We start from the raw sequence: 26,394 nt of genomic DNA on the forward strand, positions 1-26,394 counted from the left end.
GGTACCATTAAATTTTTCCCTTCAGCTTGTCTGGAGCTAAGAGGGATCTTGGATTGTTGCAGGAAACAAAAATGATGGTATCTCTAGAATCTGCATCCAAATGAAGGAGCTGTGCAGATTAAACACTTCCGATGCTTGTGCTGAATGACAAATGTCACTTTGGGGTGGAAAAGTCAAGTGGTAAGACCGGGAGGAAAGCTGGACATGGCAGATGTTTTCTCGCAAACCCCATGGCAGGTAGCAGAGGGGCTGCTTGCAGCTTCAGGAAATCCTATTTGCTCACATGGGCCAGTTCAAGAGGAGCTGGATGTTGTTAGACGTGAGAGGTCCAGAAAGTGATGGGAAGAGGGCCTGGGAAACCTCCTAGAAAAAGAGAAAAAAGAAGAGCTGTCCTCGGGATCTGTGATAAAGCACGGCAGCAGCTGCCCTGCATCATTGTCAAACTCCAAGAGGAAAGGTGGTGATATTAACGCGTAAAATCGCAGGAGAAGACTTTCTCACGCAACTTGCGGTTGTTCTTTTCGCGACTGAAGTCACACGGAGCAGGCCGTGAGGCTGCGAGTGCAAACGGCACACGCTGGACACGCATACGGGTTAGCGAGACTCCCCCGTTACCGCCAGGCACGGCTGGTTTGGGGGAAAAGGAGAGGACGGTCTCCCCCTGCGCCCCGAGGGTTTGTTGCGGGGGGAGCGGAGCGGCGGCCGGGCTTGCGGCACATGGGGAGGGGGCGCCGGCAGCGCCCGAACGGGCGCTGCCGGCGCCCCCTCCCCATGTGCCGCAAGCCCGGCCGCCTCCCCGGCGGCATGGGAGGAGAGGGGAGCGCGGCAGGGAGCCGCCCGCCGGGCCCCGGCATTGGCGGCGGCGCAGCAGCGCTGGCAGCGGCGGGGCCGGGAGCCGCCGGCCGCCGAGGGGAGGGGTCCGGCTCCGTGCGGTCGCGGCGGAGCCGGCGCTGCGGCAGCAGCAGGCGCGGCGGGGCGGAAGTCCTTTGTTGCAGCCGCGGCAGCAGCAGCAGCGGCGCGGGCAGCTCCTCTTCGGCGGCCGCCGCTTCTCCCCGCGCCGCGGGTAAGCGGGGCCGTGCGCCCCTCCGTGCCCGTCCCCGGGGGGCCGCCGCCGGGCGCTGGGGAGGGGGGGAAGGCGGGAGGCGGTGCGCGGCGGCGCGGCGGCCGCAGCTCCGCCGGCGGCGGGAGGTGGGAAGTGCCGAGCGGCGCCGGCCGCGGCATGGCCCGGCCCGCCATGGTGGGGCGGGGGGAGCGGCGCTGCCAGGTAGGGGCTTTCCAGCCGTGGCCGTTCCCCGGCGAGCGGACGCCGGGGTGACCTTGCACCCGGCGGCCTGGCACGGCGCGGCACGGCGCCGCCCGGGGTGCGCGGGGGCCGAGCGGCGGCGCCGCGGCGGCGGGTCCGGCGCGGTTCTCCCGGGGCGCTGCGCGGGGGCCGCGCTCCACCTGCGGGGCGGGCGGCGGAGACGGGGCCCGGCGGAAGCGGGCGCGGCGCGGGCGGGCGATGCTGCGCCGCTCGGCGGGGCTGAGGAGCGGGAAGCGGCCTAGAGAGGTGCAGCGGCGTGAGGCGGGGAAGGGCACCGCGCTGCCCTATTTACTCTGGCGCTTGGAGTCACGTTAAACATCTCGAGTGCCGTTGTCGCCGCCCGGCCGTCTCCTTCCCGCCGGCAGGCCAGCGGATCCGAGCGCTGCCCTCTCGTTCTTTTTTTTTTTCTTTAAAAAAACCCTACAAAAACTTCGAGTGAGTTGCAGTAGTTCAGCGAAAAACGGAGCGGAGCTGCAGCCCGGCGGGAATGCTCCACCCTGCCAGGCTGGAGACTTGGGTTTCACTGGGCTGGCAGCGCACAGATCGCCTCCGAGGTGGCTGGGAAGGAAGGGGAATCGTTTTGTCACATAAAAACAAGCCCTGTGTTGCTCTCTGAGCGGTGTTGAAAGTCTCGTTCCTCAAAGGACTCCTCGGATAGAAAGGTAGTAAAAAGAGTAGAGGAAAGGGGAATGAAAACACTGTGGGTTTGGGGCTGGGGTTTTATTCCATTGCTTTCATGTTTTTTTGTTGCACCGAGTTTCAACTTTGGCATATTTGTTGGCCGATAGACTAGTGCTGGTTCCTTTTGACACGTAGGCATTGGTAAATGGAGAGCATGGGCTGGATGCTGTCTAATATTTGGATATTTACTGCCAGATCTTGTCACTTGCTTGCGTTATTCCCCTTGCGCTAGAGTATCACAAGGTACAGCACATACTGCAAAACTGTCCGGGACTGCAACAGTGAGCGTGGTGTTCCTTAGGTATTTAATTACATTAAACAAACATTCCTTTAATTAAAGGTGTTTGTTTAACATTCCTCATTACAGCTCTTGGAAAAACCCACATAGCAGCCGTGAGCAGGGGGGATGCGGGCTTCTCATTTTTGCTGAATTACAACTTAAGCTTTCGTGGCGAGCGGGGGAGAGGCGTTGGGACCATATGGCCGTGGGGAAAACCGGCCAAACGCGAACGGTTGCAGCGCTGGCAGAGATTTTCCTAGTCAGCAGCGTAGCGAGTTGACAAGATTGTGGAGAGATTTTTGGATGACTGGCCAGAAAATCCGAGGGGTAACAAGCTGTGTTTGTTGCGCTCTGTTGCTGTTTGAGGCAGCAGGGGACCAGCAGGCACCAGGGGGTTGCAGGGATGAGCGGGGGCTGCAGGAGGATGTAGGGAATGAAGACGTGGGTTGGTGCAGCGTGGGAAGCTCAGAGGAGTAATAGAAGCCCCTTCTTCCTGGTAGCCGCAAAGTTTTGTGTGCAATAAGATCACAGACTTAACAGATGCTTCAGCTCTGCTTGCACAAGGCATCTCTTCGTGCCGTGTCACTGGCACAGGAATTTGCAGCAATTATGTTGAGAGTGCTCAACCAGTGATTTGGGTTTTTAGATGCTTTCTTACTTGAAAGTATGAGGTTAATTTCTTCTTTCATAGATTTCCATTGCTGCTGACAGCAGAGAGCCCTGAAAGCTGGGGATTGACAAAGCCTTACTAGTTATTTATTCTGCTGTATGGAAACAGAATCACTGCTCAGAATTGAGATAATGGAAGTTTCCTGATACAAATCATGGTGTCCTTTCTGTACCTCTCACTAGAGTCCTCCCGGACCTCACGCACGTAGCGTGAGAAGCCCCGTGTGCGTTTCTCAGTTTGACCAGTGGCTCCCCAGCGGTTGGGTTCTCCTGCCCTGCCTCTGCTTGGGCACGGTAAAACTGTCACCCAAGGAGTTCTGCTGCAGCCACAGCATGTGGGCACAGCAGCTGACATTATTTGCATGAAGACCGTTTATATCGTCGAATTTGTCTGGTATTTCTTTTCTTTGTGCATGTTCTGCCATTGCAAAACTCTCTAGAATTAGCTGGCTGTTGCCTTTTTTCGCCCATATTAAACCTGTTTCATTGGTTGGAGACCTTAGTGGCTTTATTATTTCTTTTTTTAATGTGCTGCAAGTAAAATGTGAAGCGTTTAAGTGCAGAAAGAGTAAACAAAATCTGTAGTCTGATCTGTGTGTCACAAGTTTCATTTGTGTGCACCCAGCAAGTTGTTAAGCCAAAATACAACTTGCATTTAGCCAAAGATGCTTTAAAGGAAGGCAAAGGTGCATTCATTTGAGAGTCTCAAGAGATGGCTAAGCCACCAAGATGTCTCTTGAAGTTGAAAGTTAGGGTCACTGGGAGAGCGTAGATTAAAACATTCATCTTTCTGCTACAAGGCATAAGTGGGTGTCATATTTTTTTTCCACCACTAATTGCTTCTCTTAAATTTATTATTTACCGTGTTGCCTGACAACTTTTTACAACTGTAAAGTTGTCAGATAAAAGATAACTGTGACTTGCTAGAGTAATCCTTTGTGGCTAGCAAGTTATTTTAAAGGACAGTGTAAGCTCCCTCTACTACTTTTACTCCATAGATCTGATCTAAAGTTTGAAGTTGAGATTGGGCTTTACAGTAAACTCAGTTTTCTTAATGTATTCACTTACGCTTTTCTGACACCTTATTCCTTGTCTTCCAAGGAGTGGTCTTACCTAAGAACATGTAATACATCTTAACTAATTCTCAGGTAGCAGTTGAGAATCATAACTTGGTAAATTTTGATGCTTGTTCTTCATTTGTGGACGTGGATGCTGATCAGTGGAGAACTGCTGAGGAGGGATTGGGTGGCTCCAGCATCTCGTGGTTGGGGGCTTTGGAGCATCTTACCTTTCCCTGGTTCAGATCTTGCCCAAATGTCAGCTGAAACCTGTTTCTATGTGTTAGCCAAGAGTTTGTTTAAAATGAGTTGATTCAGCCATCAGGATGTGTCTGAAGATGAGTATCTACATCACTGGAAACGGCTTCACAGCTAGCACGCCTGAAGGCAGCTGATTGGAAGGCCTGCGGGAGGAGGATAAATTATACCTTCGGTTCATTGTAGCCTGAGTAATGGAGCTTAATTAGATTTTACCTGGCAGTACATGGAATTCCTGTAATTGTTTTCATTTATGATCAAGGCTACACTTGCAATGCAAACTGCATCTTATCCATACCTGCTGTTGAGGTGGATGGTGGTCACCTGGCCCCAAGTTCTTCGCTGTTTTCACTATGTTTGTGTAAACTGAGGCACCTTCGTGGACTCTATAGTGCCAGAGAAATCTTGGTGGCTTCCTCCTGAGTACGTCTAGATAAAAGCTGTAGCCTGTCAGCAGCTCTGTGGTCAGTGCACCGGCTGAACGTGTAAGGTTCTTGGGCATCATGCAGAGAATTTAGACGTATCACGTAGGATTTTCTCCTGAGCATCTAGATGTTGTCATTTAGGAAATCCAGATTCTTTGGTGGGTCTGACCCACAGAGACAAAATAACTCTTCAGGGAGGAGAGCTCTTGGGAACCCATGCCAGGGTGGGATATGGTGTCAGACTGTGATGGGGAATTTGCTTTCTGCTGCCCACACGCTTGTTTCTTTGGATAACTGGGCGTTGTTTTCTTGAGGTTTTCCAGCCTCATTTTCTATTAGCACCGAATTCTCCACTCTGTTATGCTTTTGTCCAGCCCGCTCTTGGTTTCCAAAGAAAAGCAGCCAGTAACTAAGCATGTAAGCGCTCTGGTTTTGCCTGCTCAGCAGTGGAAATGCTGGGTTTTGAAAACCACCTACTAATTTTAGGAGCTGAAAGGCTCCTGAATTCTGAACCTTGTGGTACATCTTTTTTAAAGACAGACAAGTTAGCAAAAGAACTTTGCCAATTTTGTGCTTGAGGACTTTTTTTTACGTTGTTTTAGTTGTTTTAAAACATTTCAGGAAATTTTAAATGTGAGGAAATGACAAAAAGCGTGTAGCTGTAGGAAATATCTGTTCTTTCTTGTTAGCAGGCTTACAAAAAACGTATTTGGTTAGTGTAATAGTGTAACTTACCTTGTTCACGGTAATGTCAGAATAGTAATAGTACCTGAGTGGTGACTTAAAAAAATCTGGTGGCAGATGAGCAGCTTGAATCAAAGCATGGCAGTGTAAAGCCAAACATTGACTGGGAAAATAAGATGCATTTAGAGACTTTGAATTTGCAAATTGGAGTGAAATTACCTGACTCAAGTATCTTCACTTTTCCTTTTCATGTCAGGTACTTTGCTAGCATATTTTTTTCGGAACACCACTGCATCATTCAGAATTGCTTATGGTGTGGCCTCTTGCTATTTACTGCACAAATTGATCATTGCTGGAGGTGGAGTTACTTGTGTTCCTCGTGGACTTTCAAGCAATGGTTGTGACTACAGTATTTGTGTGCTCTACAAAGGCAGCGTGCTAGTCTGTCCAGAATATGCCTGGCTTTTCTCCTCTTTTTGAAATAGAAAAGAGTCAGAGGGCATCAGAAATACTGAAAAAATTTGGATTGACAAACTTGCCTGCATAAAACTTTAATCTTCCCAAGATACTCGGGGATTAATACATACAGTAGATAGCTCCCATTGGCCTTAGTTGCTGCTGATAGTGTCCCCCTGTGTGAAGAAACTGGACATCCAAAAAATGCAAGCCAGACTTACAAAAAAAAGAAGAAAGCTTGAACTGATGGCAAGGGAATGCAGATCTCCAAGGCAGTGTTTGTTGCTGTGACGTTCTCCTTTTTGTCCGCTGGTCTCGTTCCCATCCCCTAAATGCTGTGCTGAATGAGCAGGGATCTTGTGTTGTTGCTGCTTAGATCCATCCCTGGGCAGATCCCAGGATGTGCTGAGTAAGGAAGGGAGGTAAGAGTGAGGCTGGAAGAATGTACTGCAATACATACAGAAATGGCAGCTGAATTAATCCTGCATTAATGATGGCATTTCTTGTGTATACACGTAACTTTGATACCTTGGGTTTTTTGTAAAAAGGACTCATTTTTATTCTATTGCCTGTTTTTGTTTTCCAAAACAAACTTCAAAAATAGTTTGCAGCACTGAGCCGCCCACGTGAGTGATAAATTCAGATCTCTGCCATTTTAGCAATTAAAATCACAAAATAATGGTAAATTATCGTTTTCCGAGAGCGTGCTCTTCATGGGAAGGAGTTTGTCAGCAAGCCTGTGATATTTGGTGATGGGCAAAGGGATGGCAAAATTGGGAATTCAGGGTTCAATTTCACCTGTTTTCCACCCATTCCCCAGCAAAAACATATGTGGCCCCTGAAACTTGGCTCTTTCCAGCCCGCTGCCCAAGAACCTTCCCTCCACCATTTAGACCCTCATTGCACCCATTTTTAATTCCTTCTGCTGCGTCCAAATCTAAGTCCCCTCCTCTCAGCTCAGCACTCCACTCCCAGCCTGTCTTTCCCTGCCCTCCCGATTTCCAGAGGTTTTCCCTCTTGCAGTTCCCAATCTCCCCGTGTTTGCACTAAATCCTCTTCTGGGTCTGGCTTTCATCAGCCAGCACCAGGCGTGTCCATCCAGCTACAAGGAGGGATGCTGAAACCCAGTGGTGAGTTGTGGCGTGAAGCCATCTCCCGCTGCTGGTTTGTGACTTTCTGGAGGTGGCACATAGAATTATAGCATAGTTTGGGTTGGAAGGGACCTCCTAAGCTCATCCAGTCCAACCCCTGCCATGAGCAGGGACGTCTTCACCCAGATCAGGTTGCTCAGAGCCCTGTCCAGCCTGGCCTGGGATGCCTCCAGGGATGGGGCATCCACCACCTCTCCGGGCAACCTGGGACAGTGCAGAGGAGCTGCAGGAGGATGAAGTGTTCTCAGCAAGGCTGTAATCTGAGATTTTGGACTCAGGACAGTTCAAAAATTATTCCAAGAGTGAGATTAAGACACAAATGAGGTCAGATGCTGCTAAACAATCTTATTTTTATGCCTAAAGACAGAATAAATATTTTTCATTTTCACACCTAAACCCAGAGCAACAAAGGAAAAGAGGGGGAGAAATTAGGAGGAAAGTTAAGCAAGCATGCAAGAAGATAAGCAAGAGATATTCGCTGCCAGGGCTCCAAACGCCGTCTCCTGTTGGGCAGCTCACAGGCTTCAGGCCTCGGTAGCGCTGGCAGGTTGCAGGGCAGGTCTGAGGTCCTGGTAACGCTTGTCAGTTTGCAGATCTCGGGTCCTGCTGGTATTGGGATCCAGATCCCGGTATCAGAGTCCAGGTCCCAGCAGCGCTCGGGTCTCGGGTCCACTGGTCGCAGGTGACAGGTTTGGTCCCGCTGGTGAATGGCCACACTTGCAAGTCGTAGCTTGGTCATTTGATGGCCGTTGGTGGCGGGTGTTGCCTGAGCACACTGCAGGCCTGGGCGCAGACGTTGGTGGCTGGTATCGCTGGAGCTTCGCTTGAGTTTACACAGGCTTCGAGCATTCTTTGAGTTTTAGCAATTCACAGTGATCATGCATTTTGCACTTTAATTCACTGCATTTAGGCCTTTACAGCGGGCCCAATTCAGCAAGCAGCATGAGCAAGCATTTTTCTGTAACAAGCAGGCCTCAAGCTTATTATTTTAGCAAGCAAGCTTTGAGACAAATAATTCAAAATATCTCAGCCTTCCACACTTATGCCGTGTGTTAAGGACCACCGTCTTTCACACACACTCAAACGGTATGCTGAGAGCCATTGTCTCTCACACTAGCAAAAGTCTGATAATTTTTATCTTTTTCTCCCTGTCAAGCTGATAGCTTGGCCAAATTCAGGCAGATTTTTGTATTGTGACAACATATCCAAGACATAGCACTTTCTCCCTTTTGAAGTCTGTCTTCAAAGATTTTGGAAGAGAATTTTTTTGTTTTTTCTTTTTAGAAGAAAAAGTAATAATCTGTATATAATAAAGCTTTTTTTTAGCCTCATTTTTGGAACCATTTTGGCTGTGGAGGGAAAAACCAAATCAGTCCAAAGCAGACATTTCAGAAGAAAAGCTTTACCTTTGCAGGTTGAAATGTGTCAAAGTTTTAAATAGCCCAACATAGGCTTTCATTGTGAGAAGTTTTGGTAGCTGCAAATACATACATAGAGCAGGTCAATACAGAATCCAGAGGGAGGACGTCAGTACTTTCATTAACTTTAAACACTCCCTATTTTAATGCCTACATACCACGACAGAGGCCAGGTTGGTACCGGAGCACCTCGCCATCCTGGTGAAGTGACCTCATGTTGGGGCTTTTTTTTCCAGAGTGGTGGTAGGAGGTTGGTGTTGCCAGTAGGTCATTGTTGTATATCAGGACAGTGCTAGAAGCTCTGCAAGAGGATCCTGTCTACTGTCTCTGAGGAGACCTTATAGCAGCGTTCCAGTACCTAAACGGGACCTACAAGAAAGCTGGAAAGGGACTTTTTACAAGGGCATGTAGTGATAGGACAAGGGGTGATGGCTTTAAACTGAAAGAGGGTAGATTTAGCTTAGATATAAGGAAGAAATTCTTCACCCTGAGGGTGGTGAGGCAGAGGAACAGGCTGTCCAGAGGAGCTGTGGATGCCCCATCCCTGGGAGTGTTCAAGGCCAGGCTGGACGGGGCTCTGAGCAACCTGGGCTAGTGTAAGGTGTCGCTGCCCATGGCAGGGGGTTGGAACTAGATGATCTCTAAGGTCTCTTCCAACCCAAACCATTCTATCATTCTATGAGAAGGGGAAATGTATTTCATCTTTTCAAAAAAAGGAGGAAGCTTTGAAACTATGACTTTGTGTGCTGCCAGGTCATTCCCACCGGGTGGAAATGCCCCAGTCTGTGGGTGTGTGCAGATGGTTTGTGATCTTCTTTTTCGGTACAGGCTTGCTGCTTGCACTGCTCTTCTGCTACTGGAAGATGCAATGGAGTAGTTCTAGTATACAAAAAAGTTTAAATGAAAAAATTAAAACTTGCCACTTTATGAAGATGAGATTACAACCAGCTGTCTTCAGCCTTTTCTTGTCTCAATGGCAGTTCACACCAAGGGGCCAGTGGTGCCTTAGACTGAATCTTCTCACTTTCTCGTTGGTTTTCACTCTTGCAGTGAGGAAGTTGAAGTCAGTTCTTTGTCACCATACAGCTGCTGTTTTTAATACTTGATCCCAGTATACTGAATTATGTTTAAGTGTCTACTAAATTACCTCAAATCCAAAACACTTTAGGACTTGGAAGAAAATGAAGTGCCCTTTTGTTATTATTTGATGTTGAGAGCTTTGCTGTTTTTCACAGAAACATCTGAACTCACCCAGTGACTTAGACAATAATCAGTCTTCTGCAGAAAAGACATTAGGTTGTTCCAGAGATTTTCCTACTTTCAAAACCACCCTTTTGCAAGTTAGTAAAAAATGCTTCAATTTCATGTCATGAGTTGTATTTCTAAGTGGACATTGCTGGGCCAAACTAGTCAGAGAATTATTACAGCAGGGTGCTCCCCTTGAGTTTTGGGTTTGGAGGACTGGGTTGAAAGGGGAGGAGCATCTGCCATTCGGATGCTCTTCATCAGTGTAGTTCAACCCAAATCACAAGGTTCCTGTTGCCAGACAAGGTTTTGTGCTGGTGGGGATCCATAGGTACTGCTGTAGCAGCTGGCAGTAGGAAATATTGCTGGGTGGGGTACACATGTTCTTGTCTCGAGAGTTTGTGTTTCACCCTGGCAGCCCTTCCTGAAATGAAGGAGGACTGTGACTAATGTTAGGTTTGCTTCTTAAGGGGCCAGGCAACACCTATGACTAGTGAATTCAATAGTAATTGTGGAATTCAATTTCTCTGCCCATTTCCCAGCCTCAGGGAGATGATGGGGAGGGAATGAGAATAGATCAGGGAGCATTCTTGTGTGTATTTTGTTTAGATATTGGACACTTGAAAGAATGGTTGCAAATCAATCCATGCATTTCATTGAGTCATAAAATGCCTTTTAATATATGTTGCTCTCTAACCTGTACTTTATTTGTACAAATCTCTTAAGTTACTTGCGTTGTTTGCAATAACCTTTCAAAATGCTTGTTATTGCTTTAGGTTTTTCATTTCAGTTAGGGCGTTCTTTATACCTTATTTTGGTTTCTCACCATCCTCCCTGTGCAGTTAGTACAGTGTATCAGTAACGGTTTTCCAAAGTGAGTAGTGACTAGCTGTTGGATCTGGCCGTATTTGGTTATCTTCTGTAAATCAAATGCATGCCTCCTATGTAAAATACTTTTTTTTTAATGTTTTTGTTAACATAAATCATTCTTTTCTTCCTTTTTGCTCTTTAAGACAAACTCATCCTTTCACTTACAGCAACTTTCAGCGCTCTCAGACTTTTCTCTGTAGTCTTTGTCAAGTCTTTATTTCACCATGGCTCCAGTTCTGGCTTTTGCAGCTCTCTGTTGCTGAGTTTTCTCTTTGTCCAGTCTCCCATCTACATGTTTTGGTTGTGTTGCCGCGCTCTGAACGCGTGGTTTTGGAGCGGTTGGCGGCACGGCGTGCACCACTTCCTGCCTCGCTGCAGCCTTAGCCTGGTCACCATCTGCAGCAGCGGGCTTGTACGTGGAACGTGCCATCGCAGCTGTCCTGTGCTTCTGAGAATGCACTTGAGTCTGCAGTTCCTGGTTTGCAAGATGCCTTGCAGATAAGGTTGAGACTCTCCCTGAGCTGCCCTGAAGAGTAAAAAGCGTGTGGATGTAGCTTGTGTGGATGTTCCACTGATGTATCTTCTTGGTTTCCTTTAATGGGGAGCGAAAGACCAGTTTGAGCCTGGCCTGGTTGCCAGTATGTGTTGCATCATATGTCCGTTGGACTGACAGGTGAAGAAGGCAAGTTGAGACTGAAGAGTGGTTTCTTGCAGTCAGCTTACCTTGTATATAGATGTTGTCCTGGGGCCATCTGACAGAAGTCTACCCTGTGAAGTTTTTGAAGTTCTGCATTCAGAATTCATATCTGAAAATCTTGCCTGTAGGACTTTGAGATGTATTTGCTAATTTATATTCTAGAAGCATTTCTCTGATTGACGTGTGTGGTTGTTAAGTTTATTAGTTTACTGGTCTTGTAGGTCTAGTGGTGAGAACATGGAATTATGGATGTTTTCACTGGCGTCAATATTCGTAGCAGTTACCAGCAAAGATCTCCAGACGGGAAGCTGTACCACAAACAGTCTGAGAATAGGAAGATCTAGAGAAGAAAACAATGGCAGCTCCTCCCTACGTTTAAGTATGTTTTGCTTGTTGTGCTCGAGATTTAACAGATGTCTTCTTCTTTATGCAGGGCTGTAACTGAAGTACAAGATGGCAAGAACCAGCCACAGCAACTATGTCCTTCAGCAGCTAAACAACCAAAGAGAGTGGGGCTTTCTGTGCGACTGCTGTATCGCTATCGATGATATTTATTTCCAAGCACATAAAGCAGTTCTTGCTGCTTGCAGCTCCTATTTTAGGATGTTTTTTATGAACCATCAACACACTACAGCCCAGCTGAATCTAAGCAACATGAAGATAAGCGCTGAATGCTTTGATCTTATTTTACAGTTCATGTATTTAGGAAAAATTATGACAGCCCCTGCCAATTTTGAGCAATTTAAAGTGGCCATGAACTATTTACAGCTATACAATGTACCTGAATGTCTAGAAGATATACAGGATACAGACTCATCTAGTTTAAAATGTTCATCTTCTGCTTCTAGCACCCAGAATAGTAAAATGATATTTGGCGTGAGAATGTATGAAGACGCACTTGCTAGAAATGGCAGCGAAGCAAACAGGTGGGGCATGGAGCCGCCAAGTTCAACAGTAAATACATCCCATAACAAAGAGCCTGACGAAGAAGCTTTGCAGCTGAACAGCTTCCCCGAACAACTGTTTGATGTCTGCAAAAAAACCACCACGTCCAAATTCTCTCACACAAAAGAGCGCGTGTCCCACTCACGGCGCTTTGGAAGAAGCTTCACCTGCGACAGCTGCGGGTTTAGTTTTAGCTGTGAAAAGCTACTGGATGAGCACGTGTTAACGTGCACTAACAGGCATTCTTACCAAAGTGCCAGGTACTACAGCGCTGAAAAAATAGACTTTAACGAAAAGGACTCTATTTCTAAAATAATGTCCACACAAACTGAAAAGTACAAAGGGGACTCGAGCCAAACTGCGGATGGTTCTTCCTCTCCCGCATCAAACGTCACAAGCAGAAAAAGCAGCACGGTTGCCTCCGAGACATCAGGTGAAGAAGGAAGTAGAGCCTCTGAGAGGAAGAGGATTATCATCAAGATGGAACCAGAGGACAATCCTGCAGATGAGCTGAAGGATTTTAATATTATTAAGGTGACAGATAAAGACTGCAATGAGTCTTCTGACAATGACGACCTAGATGATGAACAGGAAGAGCCGCTTTACAGGTACTATGTTGAAGAAGAGATCAGAGAGAAGAGAAATGGTCGGAAGGCTTTAAAACCCCGTTTATCCATGGATGAGGATGAAAGAAAATGTTTGAAAAGTCCGCGGCACCTTAACAGGAAGGCTCCTTCAGTGCAGGAAGATGTGGAGAACGCTCCCTGTGAACTTTGTGGGCTAACAATCACCGAGGAAGATTTGTCCTCTCATTATTTATCCAAACACATAGAAAATATATGTGCTTGTGGCAAGTGTGGTCAAATACTGGTCAAAGGCAAGCAGTTACAGGATCATGCGCAGACCTGTGGAGAGCCCCAGGATCTGACCATGAATGGTATCAGAAATGCTGAGGAGAAAATGGACTTAGAAGAGAACCCGGAGGAGCAGTCAGAAATAAGGGACATGATGTTTGCAGAGATGCTAGAGGACTTCAGGGACAGTCATTTCCAAATGAACAGCCTTCAAAAAAAACAATTATACAAGCATTCTGCCTGTCCTTTCCGATGCCCTAATTGCGGTCAGCGTTTTGAAACTGAAAACCTAGTGGTTGAACATATGTCAAACTGCCTGGAGCAAGATCTGTTCAAGAACTCCATGATGGAAGAGAACGAGAGGGATCACAGACGTAAGCATTTCTGCAATCTTTGTGGGAAAGGATTTTATCAGCGTTGCCACTTGCGGGAACACTATACTGTTCATACCAAGGAAAAACAGTTTGTTTGTCAGACATGTGGGAAGCAGTTCTTAAGAGAGCGCCAGTTGCGGCTCCACAATGATATGCACAAAGGCATGGCCAGGTATGTCTGTTCCATTTGTGATCAAGGAAACTTCCGAAAACATGACCATGTACGGCATATGATATCTCATTTATCAGCTGGAGAGACTATATGCCAGGTCTGCTTTCAGATATTCCCAAATAATGAGCAACTGGAGCAGCACATGGATGTTCATCTGTATACATGTGGAGTATGTGGAGCAAAATTTAATTTGAGGAAAGATATGAGATCTCACTATAATGCCAAGCATTTGAAAAGAACGTAAGCGTAAACATACTGTTAAAGCATTAAGTTGGCAGCAGAAAGAACACCAAAGCAAGGCATACAGTGTAGTAGACAAAAATTGAAAAGACAAAAAAAATTGAAATTAAGTCTCTTTTTTATTATTTTTTTTAAGACCCTCCTAACTGTAGGTGTCTATTTAGGCTCATTAAGTATATAGCTTTGAAGAGCATCATGTGTTTATTATTACATTTTCACTGTTTCCTAATATCAGTTTCTGTTCTTAATTTTATTGTTTTACTAAGTAGATATACAAATCATTATTTTTAAACTGTAGATTAAAAGCACAATGTTACCCCTTCACTGACTGCTATTAAACAGTTCTCGGATCCACATCCGTAAGATGAGTGCTTTAATATTTCCATGTGTTGTTTCTTCATGTGAAAATTTTAGATCACAGTGATTAATGTGCAAGAGCATAATTGTTCATGATCCCCAAAATTAATTTTCAAAATGAAAAACCAAAAAACAAAACAACCCCAAAACAAAGAAACAATGCCAAGAAATAATGCTGACTCTGCTGTAAGGGCAGAGCTGGCTGTCTTGGTCCTCTGCTTCTTGGCTTTGCTGGAACGTGCATCCCAGGGGTGAGAGCACGTAGGCTCAGTTAAACCCGGCAGCCTTGGACTGGTGTGCGCAAGAGAAAGGGAGTTAATTAATGACTCTTTGGAAAACCAAGGAGTTCCCAGCAGAGTGGTCATTTCCCAGACTTGAAGTCCTAGCAGAACTGTTCAACTGACGTTTATCTGTACCTACGTGGGTATATATATAACCTGCTTATCCTAATATACACGGGACGAGTGGCTGTGGTGGATTGCTAGGGACGCAGAATGGCGATGGGTGCTGAAGAGGGTGTTTTTCAGCTTAGCTGTAAATGGTGCCTTGCTGCTTGTGTTGGAAAGTTAGAAGCGGGATGGGTGTGCAGATATAGTCCCGTTGCTGGGGCGGGGAGGGGAAGGGGGAGTCTGGCTCATGTGAACCTCAGTTTGTTTCTTGTTTTCATGGTACTTTCTGAATGTTCTGTTTTTTCAACAATATAACAAGAAAAGACTGCAGAGTTTGCTTAATAAATGTAAAGACATTTTATGCCTTAAGATTTCTTTCTGATTCTAGTATAGCCCTAATCTCTGTAGCTTGTCTCTTAATTTAATTGAATTTTAAAATCCTACTAAGTGTCAGCTGACATGATTTGGCCTTTGAGAGAACAACTGGCTTTGACTCTTAGGCACCAGCTGTCTAAATGTTTGTTAAGTGCATGATTTTTGATGGGGGGAGGAAAGGATCCTAATCTGTAATGGTGGAGGAAACTATTAAAAAATAAAACCTAGCAGTACTTTCTCCCAGATTTCAATTTTATCAATGCAATTTCCCACTGAGCTGTGGAGGGAGGAAGGCAATTTAGATCAGAAATTAAGGCAGTCGGAACTAGGTGATCACTGTAGGTCCCTTTTAACTAAAATACTCTTATCACCTTGCATGCCAGTGGTGGGGTTGAGGAATAGAAACCAGGAGCTGAGGGTCTAGTCCAGGGATTTCACATACATGTTGCTGTCGGAGTTTAGTTTTGATCCCTTGTTGTTTCTTGGGGATTACAAGGGGAATCGAGCTTTCATGTTAGACTCTTTAGAGAAATGAATACAGTTCAGGATTTCCACTATAACTATTAAAATTAGTAGGAGTTGCCTTGAATTTATTCAGTTTGAAATGTGCATTAGAATTTCTCTTGGTTGTTAGATGTGTGTGTTTCTTCAGTGATGGAGAAGGACCCACCACCAGACTGCAGTCCTGAGCTGGCAGTTGGCTCCCTGGGCACTGGCTGCTTCAAGTGCAGTTTGCACCATTAGTGTTTTGCCATAACTGCTCAGTCCGACATTTTCCTGTGTGATGCCGAAGCCAGCTAAGTCCTGAAGAACACTGGGGCCAAAAAGCCCACAGACATGAATGCACTCCAGCATTTCAGTTAATTCAGAGTTTCCCCCTTCTTAGGATTTATTCCATGTTCCCCATCCCAACCCAGACTGAAGCTCAGTGTGTAAGCGTTCAAAGAATAAGCAGGATGGGTATTTTAAACAGTTTTTAGCACAACGATAAGGCGATTATAAGACTCTTCAAATGATTGCCTCAGAGATGAAGTAGTCTAAGTGCTGTAGTGGAAGAGTTGCAGGGGTTAATACACTGCACAGCAATTCTCCAACATGCAGGTTAGTCCTTCCAGTGTTGGCTATGGCTGAACTGGGAAAAGCAGCCAAGGGAAGTGGGGGAGAACTGGAGGGCACTGAGGAGGCAGGAAGGCTGAGTCGGAGAGGAGGCATGGATGAAGGCTGGGAGGGCAGGGTTAGAGCCGTGCAGTGGGAAGCAAATTCCGAAGGTGGCACAGAGGGGGAGGCTGGAGGAGTGGATAAAATGTCCTGTAGACGCCTGTGAGACCGGTGTGAGAATGACTCAGCTTGGCTGGGAGAGCTGCGGGGATGAGCTCACTGTGGCACAGCCCGGGAGCCGGGGCTGCGCACCGAGTACAGCCAGCCTGCGCTGCACGGGCCGCAGGGCCACGGCAGAGCTTAGATTAAAGACCTTCTTGAAAAGGAGGAGGTGACCTCTGCAAACCAGGAGACTCCTGCAAAGGGTCAGGAGCCCGTTTTTACAATGTGTTGGTCTGAACTTGACCCCCAAAAAAGTTTCACAAAAAAAGGTACGTCCTAGTGTAAGCAGACCTGCCAACTACAGAAGTTAAATGGAGGAACTGGGAATGAGGGGTTTTATGTGCACTATCTAACTTTATAAACACTCTGGAGTATCTTTGGTTTTCAATTACAAGCTGTATTGTAGTAGCCTCTGAAAGGAAAGTTTGTTAAACCTTTCCAACTGAACTTGAATTAATGTTTTTTCCTGTTCTTGCGAAACAAACCCTACTGTCTTGGAGTTCACATGTATGAATGTCCAGACTAAAGCTCAAAATGAGCACGAACTGCACTGCAGGGGAGATTAAGAGTGGATCTACTTGTATGTAGGCAGAGAAAACCAGAATGATTAAAGTAGACTGAAAAGTGATCGAGGGGAGTATAGGAGAACAAATCGAAGGTACTAAGGCATGAACAAGACAGCCTGGCTTGAGAGTAGATGGCAAGAGTGTTTATGGTGACATGTAAAAGCGTGCAGGGAACAGCATGGGACTGTTGAAGAAAAGGCCTGGCGTGACAGGAGAGATTTGGCTGCTGTGAATGGGGAGAAGGGGGGTGCTGAGGCAGCCTGGGGCTGGTCAGTCCTGGGGACAGGGCTGTTCTCCCCAGAATGGGACAACATCCACAGGAGAGTGAAATGATGCCATTTCAGCCCTCCTACCATGATAAAATTATTTACTGTGGAGACAGAATGAAAGCAGGCCTGAAAAAAAAGCAATTGCAGTTATGATATCCTAGAAGTCTTGCTGTTACTTGAAAGATAGTCAAGGTGAAGCAAAAATCCTTCATTTAGAGTTCTCTTTCCTCTAACAAAGAGGAAAGACTGCTCGGTCATCATAACATAGTCCCTTTGCATCTCCTTCTTGCGCCACATGGACTGTTAGAGTGTAAAACCCTTAAAGCACTTAAGGATCCTTGAGAGAGGAGGTGTAATTGTGTCACATTGCACAGGGCGTAGTCAGAAAGAAAAAGATGAGCTGGATGCTGTGACTTATATTTTTAAACGATTTGCTATTCTTATTTTTGGAGGACCTCTCTCTTTTCTGTTGTTTTCCTCATTTTGGCGGTGGTGTGGGCTGCGACCCTGAAAATAATTTCTAAGTAGGCACCCTAGCTGTTAGCTTTTAGGATTTGCTGAAAGTTAAATAGAGGGAATTCACGAGGACCCGGAATAAGCTTTAAAATGCCACAAAAACTGTAAAGCTTCTTTTTCGGTTTCAGGGGAGATGTTTCAAATATTAAAATATATATATACACACTTGTAAATGCTTATTGGCAACTTGTTAATTCAAAGAGTATCTGCATATGTGTATAATGATATTTATAGCCAACGGGTCCATGGAGAAATCTGGATTTGAATAGATTAAATATAACAGAATTCTAAGAATTTATGCTTTTATTAGGGGACTTTTCCAATTTTTGCAGTTTATGGAGAAAATAGAATACAGCTTTTTTCTTTTTTTTCTTCCAAAGCTTCATACAGAAAATCTACTTCCCTGGAGAATATATTAAAAATATATTGTTATAAAGGTGAATACTTTGGCTACAGTATTGTATTTGAACACACTAGTGCTAAATCATCAAGAGTATCTCGGCTATTGGTGAGGACGTAAGTTTGCTCCTCGAGGCAGTGCCACCTCCAGCCCTGGCAGCCCCTTCCTCCTCCCCACCAAGTGTCAGCTCTCGTATCCCACGTGTGCCACCCTCTCCACTGTCAAGCACGTATTTATGTAGCTTTACAATGAACTGAATCAAACAACAGCCTTTTTTTTTATTCCCCCTGTGGGGCTATTTTTTGGCTGGATCAGTTTCCTGCTGTGTTTCCCTCTCCAGCTCTGTGTCAAATCTTGTGCTAGCACAATAGAAGGGGTGGCACAAGGGGAGAACTGAGTAGCTGTGGGGAGCTCCTTTGGTTACACAGGCTGTGCCAGGACTCAAGCAACTTAGTTCAATGGCCTGAGCTTAACTCAGTCTCTGTCTTCCCCAAGTATCCTTGTGGAAGTTGAACTCTTCCACTCCTGTTTACTGATAAGAAGAAAAGGCAGCCCAGCCTCTTAGGTACAAATGAGACATATCTATGCTATCTGTGCCCTTTGTGAGAACTGGAAACCTTCCTCTGTTCAGCTCCCCCCTCAAATATGCTCTGGAGCTTTCTTAGTCTTTCTTAAAACATACTATGTAGCACCCCAGGCCACTGGGTTTGTGTGGTTGGCCAGGAATGAGCTGAGCCCCTTGCGTGACCAAACACCAGGAATGGCTCCCACCTTCCCCGGTCTTCGTGCCCTCCAGCTGTGGGTCCAGCTGTGCTGCCCACATGCTCAACAGCTGGGCCCCGCTCCCCCGCTGCCCTCTGCCCCTTGCCACACACTACGTGTGCTTGTTTGGGTGTTGTGACAATGGGAAACAGTCGTCTCATTTTTGATCTAACACCGAAAGCTCGGGATAATTCCTTGTGTAAGGGAAGGAGATGCTGGCGCTCTTTGTTAGTGTCCCCATGTGCCTGCTTCTGGCTTTTATGTGCTTCCTAATCTGAAAGGGTTAAAAGTCAAATATTCTCACTTCCCTAATTCTCGGTTTGATGCTTGCCACAGACTTAAAGACCTACAAGATGAAGCATGACTAATTTAACTTTATAAAAGTCTGCTGAAGGCTAGAAATTAGGAACATGTTTTTAAAAGTTGACATTTCTGTAGTTCTCGGCTATAAATCAGTTTTTTGTATTTTGTTCCAACTTCCAAAAAGCTCCTAAAATATTGCTGTGCAGGGTATTCTTGAGACATGTTAGTAGGCTGAGATTTTTGAAGGGGGAACATGGCAAAAACCAGGACACATTTTATAAATTAAGCGTCTCCTTCCACTTTTATAGTCACTTCTACAACTCTGGAATTAATTGTGATTTTATTTTATTTTTTCATGCAGAAAAACAAATCTTAATTTGTTGCAGGGCAACAGAGCTCATGACTTGGGAGTCAGTTCATCATGACTATAAGTGTTCAGCCCTGAAACAAACAACCCATGTTCCTTTTCATGTACTTTTATGACTAGTGCCAGCTTTAATAGAGAAATGCTCTCGGATCTTTTTTTTGGGTCATTTTACCTCTACCTGTCTTGTAGGTTTTGTTTTTTTTTAATTATTATTTAAGTCACAGGAAAACAATATTGTATATCATGCTTTCAGAGAAACTATTTCCAGTCATTTCTGCACATTCCATGTATAAAAGTAGTTGAAAATATATTTTTAAGTTTCATATTAATGTATTCAAGGGAATGTAACAGAATTATGAAATCAGAAATCAGCAGATAGTCCAGGACCAGATTTTAACTGTCCATTGGTTTTGCATAGCTAGTGAGGCACACCTTACCCCAAGAACCTAGAATTTCAGAAGTGGTCAGTATCTTCGATTCTCTTGCAAGAAAACAAAAAGGTTTAATCCTTTCCTGTGCCTTCTGGCATACTAAAATTATAGTAAATCTTCTTGCAGCTGCAACCACAAAAACAATGCTGCATCTAGCATTTCCTATGGGAGAAAGAAAAATACCCCTTTCAGAGCTGTTTAAGAATTACCCTCTCTGACAAAGTCCTGACACTGCTATTGTTCTTACTCAAACTCAGCTGTGATTTGCATCCATGAGATTTTGGGGTGTACTTTATTTTTGGTTGCAGAAAAGAGATGATCTCAGATAAGTATGTCTTGTGGTTCTCTAGACATCCCAAGACTCCTGACAATGAATGAGAAGAGGGCATTCCTTAAAGGCCTCTGAATCCTGGAAATCATGTGGATTGTGGGAAATCCACTGGAAATCAGGGCTGTCTGCAATTCCTTGGTTTCTCAACCTGTCAGGCAAAGTGCCACCAGTGTCAGCAATTGCCAGGGTCTCTGCAGCAGCTGCGCTGCCAACATGAAAGATGCAAACATCAGTCTTTCCCCATCTCTTGTCCCCCATCTTCTCTTGTGACAAGGTTGCTATTTTAAAAATTCATCCTTTTGGCTCTCCTGTTTGCCTCTTGTTTTTTGAAATGGGAAGATACACTTTCTTCCTGTTTTAAAGCAATGACAAGGGCTAAGAACATGCCTCTTTTAATACTTCTCACATGCTCAGCTGAACCTGCACAACTTGGTAATACTAATTATCTCCTTTTTTAGGTAACCATCCCACTACATTGGGGGTGGTCACCAGAGGGACTTCTGCCTCTGACTCCTCAGAAAACAAAGGGGAGAAATAATATAATGTCCTTCTCTCAGTGGAAAAAGCTCCAAACCCATGAAAGTTTGTGGAAATGCACATACACTGACTAAAAATAGAGTTTGCTGAACACCATAGATTACTTTTGGTTTTGCAAATAGATACCCCAGACTTCTGGTATAGGTTATTCCTCTTCCTTTTATACAAGTCATCGTTAGAGCATTTATTCAGGATTCTAAAGATGGTGCCTGTTTCCTCCCTGCTTATGGGGTTCCTATTGGTACCTACTGGCAGAGAGTTCCAGTTACCAAACTACTGAGGTTCTGGTTTCTAGCCATTGATATTTTATTATTTATACAAAGTGGAAACATTTTAAAAGGTGAAATCTAGAATATCCCTCCTTCAGGAAAAGGATAGGTACAGTAGTATTGCAGAAGGAGGAGATGCAGGGTAGGATCCCTTGGAACTGATAAAGAAAATGTCTTAATATGTCCCACAGCCCAGGAGAGAGCTCATATCTCTGAGCTGCATTGTTATCAGATGGATTAAATATAATGTAATTTGTGTACACTTACATATGCTGTAAAACATGACACTGGCACAGTCGGCATGCCTGGAAGTATTGAGGGTTAGCCCCACCTAGTCTGCTTTCAGACAGGGTTGTGTTTCTCTTAGATTTTACTGGCTGGTGCTAACATGGTTAGGTGTGCTAGAGGAGACACACGTCCTGATGAACAGTAAGTTAAAAACTGAAAAGTCAAGACACAAGGAATCTCACAGTAATTGTTACGGTTCTTTGAGCTTTAGTTTGCTGGGCAAATGAAGAGTTAAATAGTTCAAAGGCAGTTTCCTTTGGAGAATGTTTATTTGATCAAGCTCAGTGTGGCTTAGACCCCAAATAGAAATATTAACTTCAAACAGAGCATTACTATGAAAGTAGGAATAGTCTGTGGCCTTCCAGACCTCACAAGCTATGTGGGTTTGTTACTCAGAGTCAAAACAAAGATGTCCCTTAAAACACATACACATTAACTCAGTGTATTTCACACACCACGATGTTTTATCTCAGACCTGCTTTTCTTCCCAGTAACTGAGGCTGCTACAAAGTCACTGGGATCCTGAATGAACTGTGGACTTCTCAGTAAAAAACATATATGGTCTGCTTGGACCATCCAAGCTACTTAGATCATTAGAGAACAAGTTTTGAGCGTTACCGTTCCTATTTATTAAGCTTGAAGCACAAAATCCTTCAGATTTTGGAACAGTGCTTGTCTTTGCTTCTGGAGTCCCCTTACATTGCAGAAAGCAGGGTGAGGAAGAACCCAGTGGGTGCTTCTCTTTTAAATGGACCCTGGAAGATCTTACTAGCTCGGGGGGGTGTTGTTATTTTGTTTTTATTTTTTCAGGTCCTTAGCTGCATGAATCTTCAGACTTCTAATAAATGCTCTAAGCATTAAAAAAGCATTATTAATACTTGATGAGTTACACCGAGTTCAACCACTTAATCTAACATTCAAACCCATGCAGATGCTATTAGTACAGGAACCTGATCTCATGCCAAATCTGGAGAATTATCTTTGATCTGTCTCCAGATCCTCCTTTCATTTGTAAACATCCAGCTAATCACAGACTTCCTCTGACTTTTATGAAGTGGAAAAAACCTGCATCCTTTCTAACATCTCTGAAGTGCTTTAACTCTGCAGATGTTCATGGATGGATTTGTGTGCTTGGGGGGTATGAGCTCCATCTGGTGGCTAGCTGGAAAAAATACATATTTCTATTTTAAAAGCTCCAACTTTTCTACAGTTGAGCAGAGTTTACTGTGTGAAGAGTGAAGCAGATCCCCTTGCAGCTGTGTATTCCAAAAACAACTTCTGATTTTAGGGTAGCTAGGGGATTTTAGAGTCTGGGAGGAGGGCACAACATTTTTACCTCTTATCTAGCTTACTGTGGGCTAAAAGCTATTAGCAATGCTGGCAGTTCTCTAGTGTTCAGAGTTCTGCATGTACATGACACCACCACAGTTGGCACTGATGAACAGTATTTTTGCAGTCTTATCAGAAAAATCTGATTTAATATTCACAGGCAACCCACCTTCCCACACTCAGGTGGTCCCACGCAGCGTAGTCAGTGTATTTGAGGGGGGTGGTGTAAAGATGCTCAGTCATTCCACATAACCTGTGTATAATCTGCAAATAGCAGAGATCTTTGACTGCAAAATGCAGGCTGGTATCTTAATAAACACCAATGTTAAACACTGATGTTGCCTGGGGAAAAATAATGTTCACATGTATACTGTAGTTAGAATACCTTTTTTTCTCCTTTTTTAGTTTACAAACAAAAGAGCCCTTTCCTGACCTTTGAGCTTGTCATGTAAGAGCTGCTTTGAGATAACAGCATCAGTCCAATGAATTCCCCTCCAAGATTCGCAGAGCATATTAAGTAGATACATGGACCATGTGTGTACTTGCTGCCAGAACCAGCAGCACTTTGAAGCCAGCAGTTTGCCCAAGACCTTCTTCCCCATGTTCACATCACCCTTCTGGCATGAAACAAAAGCCATTTGTCATTTGTCCCAGATTGCTTTTTTTTTTTTTTTTCTTTTTGCCCACCATCAAGTATGTGACTTGTGGCACAGAGGGCAGACACAATATGCAAACAATTCTGGGCCTGGCCTGTGCTGTGGGGGCCTGGCCGCGTGTCACATGGGGCGCCCTATAATGCTCACTGAAGTGCGGAGCACGGCTCCCAAGGCTTTCTGCTCAAAGGTGGGCCAGGAAATTCAGCCCTGAGCTGAGCTTGAGGACGCTCTAGCAGGTAAGTAATGCAGACGGCTGATCAACCTGGCTTCACGTGCAGCCTTCAAACCTTTCCTGCTCTGCCATGTAGACACAACCACTCGGTCCAGGGCTGCCTTGGTGTACGTAGGAACTTCAAGAGTAGATTAGCCAGAAGCAGGACAATCATATACTTTGCACAATGTGATTTACATATCCAGAGTAAGAAGTCAGCGTACTAAGAAAAAAAAAACCCCTGAAGATTGTCTTTAAAAGTTACATCCACATATTTCCAGTTTCTTGACTGTCTGTATCAGATACAAAGCTGTTCATATTTGTCCTAAATCAGTTTTGTTGAAAGAGACTCACAGAAATTGTAAATACTTTTATACTTTATCTGCATTTAACCTAAAATAAGAATTTGGTGAGTGGGGTTAAGTAAATGTGTAACAGTTACCTCTGAGTTAGGCAAGGAAAAAAATAATTTTTTTTAAAAAAAGAGGCAAATATGAAGCAGTAAGAAACAGTGTTCCAGGATGGGGGGTGTTCCAAACTGTGAGAAATCTAGGCTGAGGGAAAATAATACTCGTGCAATTTTTTGAGCATCCACTAAGCCAAGCTATAAACCTCTGCTGGAAAGTAACACATACAGTATCGAAAATAACTTGTGAGAGGCTTGGGAAGTGGAGGTTTTTTTACAGGAAATCTTTAGCTGTTTTGAAAATGGAAGGCAAAGGAGAAAGAAACAAAAGTTTCTGAAACAAGATCAAAACATTGTTTAAGGTTGTGTGTTGGTGGGGTAGGGGTGGAAGGAAATGAACTGTATGGCTTTTAAACAGAGTTCCTGACTGTGGCGGGTGCTCTGAATATAACTGAAGGCTGGGTATTTAGAGCAAAACCACACCATAGTGAGGTGGGAGGGACCACATCATGCTAGCAAATATAGTACTGGACTGTGGGCTTCTGACTTTTAATATTTTTCTTGCATTTCTTTTCTGCATGGCAGTAGTGAAATAGGGACTTCTAAGCTTCTGAACAACTGAGAGAACCAGGTTTGAAGAAGACATGAGGAAGAACTGGTCGGCAAAAGATTTCATAAAAACTCAGAACCGCGTGTGCCAGATCTGAATTGGCACCACCTTTGCTTTTTTGACATACTGCAGCAGTCGCAAAAGGCACCAAAGCAGTCAAATTAGAACACGCAGTAAAAGTTCATTTTGGACTCTTCTCTGTATTATAAAACTTATTCCCTTGTGACTACTACTTACACCTGTTAAAAATAAATTTGAAGTCTTCATTCGCAGAGCAGACAGCCAAAAGAGGCAGATGCCAGGTGTTAAGGGCTGCACTGAAAGGAGTTTGCAGGATTTGCTGTTCATGTGCTGGAGTGCTCCTTTTCTGCAATGAGGCTTCTTAGAGCTTCTGTCAAAGACTGTTTAGATTTTTTAGTTCAAACGTTAGAAGTGTGTACTCATGAACTAAACCCATGTATTTTCAGACAGTTACAATGCTAAACTATGAAGAGCTTAAGAAAAAAAAAATAAAAAAGTGTACAAGGTGAAAAAAAATCTTAAAAAAACTGAGGACAGAGGGTCCCTGAGGAAGGACAGGAGGTGAGAAAGATCCAGCTGACCTGATATTCCCTCTGCTGCCATGATCATCAGTTGCAAACTGAAGAGGACCTTCCATGGAGCACAGTGCTTGTATGTGGCGAGTAAGGAAATGGTGCTCTGGTTTTATTACAAGAATGGTGAAAAATTTTGACCAACAAGGAGATGAGTAAATGCGAACTAATCTTCACAGGGCACAGCGTGCACCTTATTCTGGATCTAAGCCTTGCAAAAGCTGGCTTGAAGAGGAGAATCAGGCATTCATGTTCAGATTTGAGCATTTTAGGAATCCTAAAGTTTCCAGCTGAAATAATGGGGAAAAGACCCTAATGAAAAACAAACAAACAAAAACACCAAAAAACCCCACAAAACCCCAAAAACAAACAAACAAACAAACACAACAAAACCCCAGAAACAAACAAAGCAGTAAATGTTTCAAAATAGGGCCAGCGTAGATTAAAACAATATTGATTTCTTTTGCTTCTCCCAGACAACAGTTGCTTAGATTGAGACATGTAAGCAGACTAAAAATGCTGATCTATATTCTGCTCAAGTTACGCATCTTACTAATTCTACTCATGACGATAAAAGGATGTTTCATTGTTCAGTATAACTGTTATCTCAAGAAGACTCTGTCTATAATTTTACTTATAATTGGCATAATTTTCATTACTGTTGTTATGAAGCGTGTAAAGTATTGTCTGTATTGCAGCTTGTATAGGGCATGTGTCTGTGCTTGCTTTACTCATTTTTTGAGTTTATAAAGTTGCTAAACAAATGCAAGAAAAGATGTTCAGGTATCTTTGAATGTGGTTGCTTAATCTAATTACATAGCTCCAAACATTTCAGCATATAGATGTTGAAGGTACCAGCTCTATTAACACATAATATCTTAAACATTAATATAGGCATTTTAAAAGCCGCCTGTGCAACACCAGAATGCCAGCGCTTCTGTCCCAGTGGCTGTGCTGGAGCAAAGGGGAAGAGAGGGAATATCTGGACAAAGCCAGATACCACTGGAGACTCCTCAGGGAGAAGGTACAATATCGCTGGGAAATCTAACAGAAAATGGGATGTCTTTTCTGTAGAGAACAGGTAGGACTGGCACGAAGCAGAGGAGAGAAGGGAAATATGTTTATGGCATCGCCTATCTTTAAGCCTTCAACAGTATACTTGAGCGTAGGACATCTAGAACAGGCTGTCACTGTTCTGTAAGTTAGCAATTATTTGTAGCTTATGTAGAGTTATAAGTGAAGACATTCCAGGTTAGTTTTCATCATCTTTAAAGCTTATTCTGTGCTTTGATACAGTATCTTTAATAAAATATTCTTACAAATCTGCTT

The 26,394-nt window shown here is 44.4% G+C and overlaps 1 protein-coding gene across 5 annotated transcripts; it reads left to right on the forward strand.

The window, feature by feature from the left end:
• Nucleotides 1-807: 807 nt before the first annotated feature.
• On the forward strand, nt 808-26,391 carry ZBTB1 (zinc finger and BTB domain containing 1). 5 transcript variants are annotated; one of them, XM_082057682.1, is made up of 3 exons: nt 808-1,063; nt 11,629-13,540; nt 24,448-26,391. In XM_082057682.1, exons 2-3 carry the CDS (start codon nt 11,649-11,651, stop codon nt 24,482-24,484), a joined length of 1,929 nt encoding a protein of 642 aa, XP_081913808.1. In that variant the 5' UTR covers nt 808-1,063; nt 11,629-11,648; the 3' UTR covers nt 24,485-26,391. The 5 variants fall into 5 exon arrangements, with proteins under 5 accessions (XP_081913808.1, XP_081913809.1, XP_081913805.1 ...); XM_082057683.1 differs by having other exon boundaries at nt 11,629-13,368; XM_082057679.1 differs by lacking the exon at nt 24,448-26,391 and having other exon boundaries at nt 809-1,063; nt 11,629-14,134.
• Nucleotides 26,392-26,394: the final 3 nt, after the last annotated feature.

Source organism: Streptopelia decaocto (genome assembly GCF_964273445.1).
Source record: "Streptopelia decaocto genome assembly, chromosome: 7".
NCBI classification, from domain to species: Eukaryota; Metazoa; Chordata; class Aves; order Columbiformes; family Columbidae; genus Streptopelia; species Streptopelia decaocto.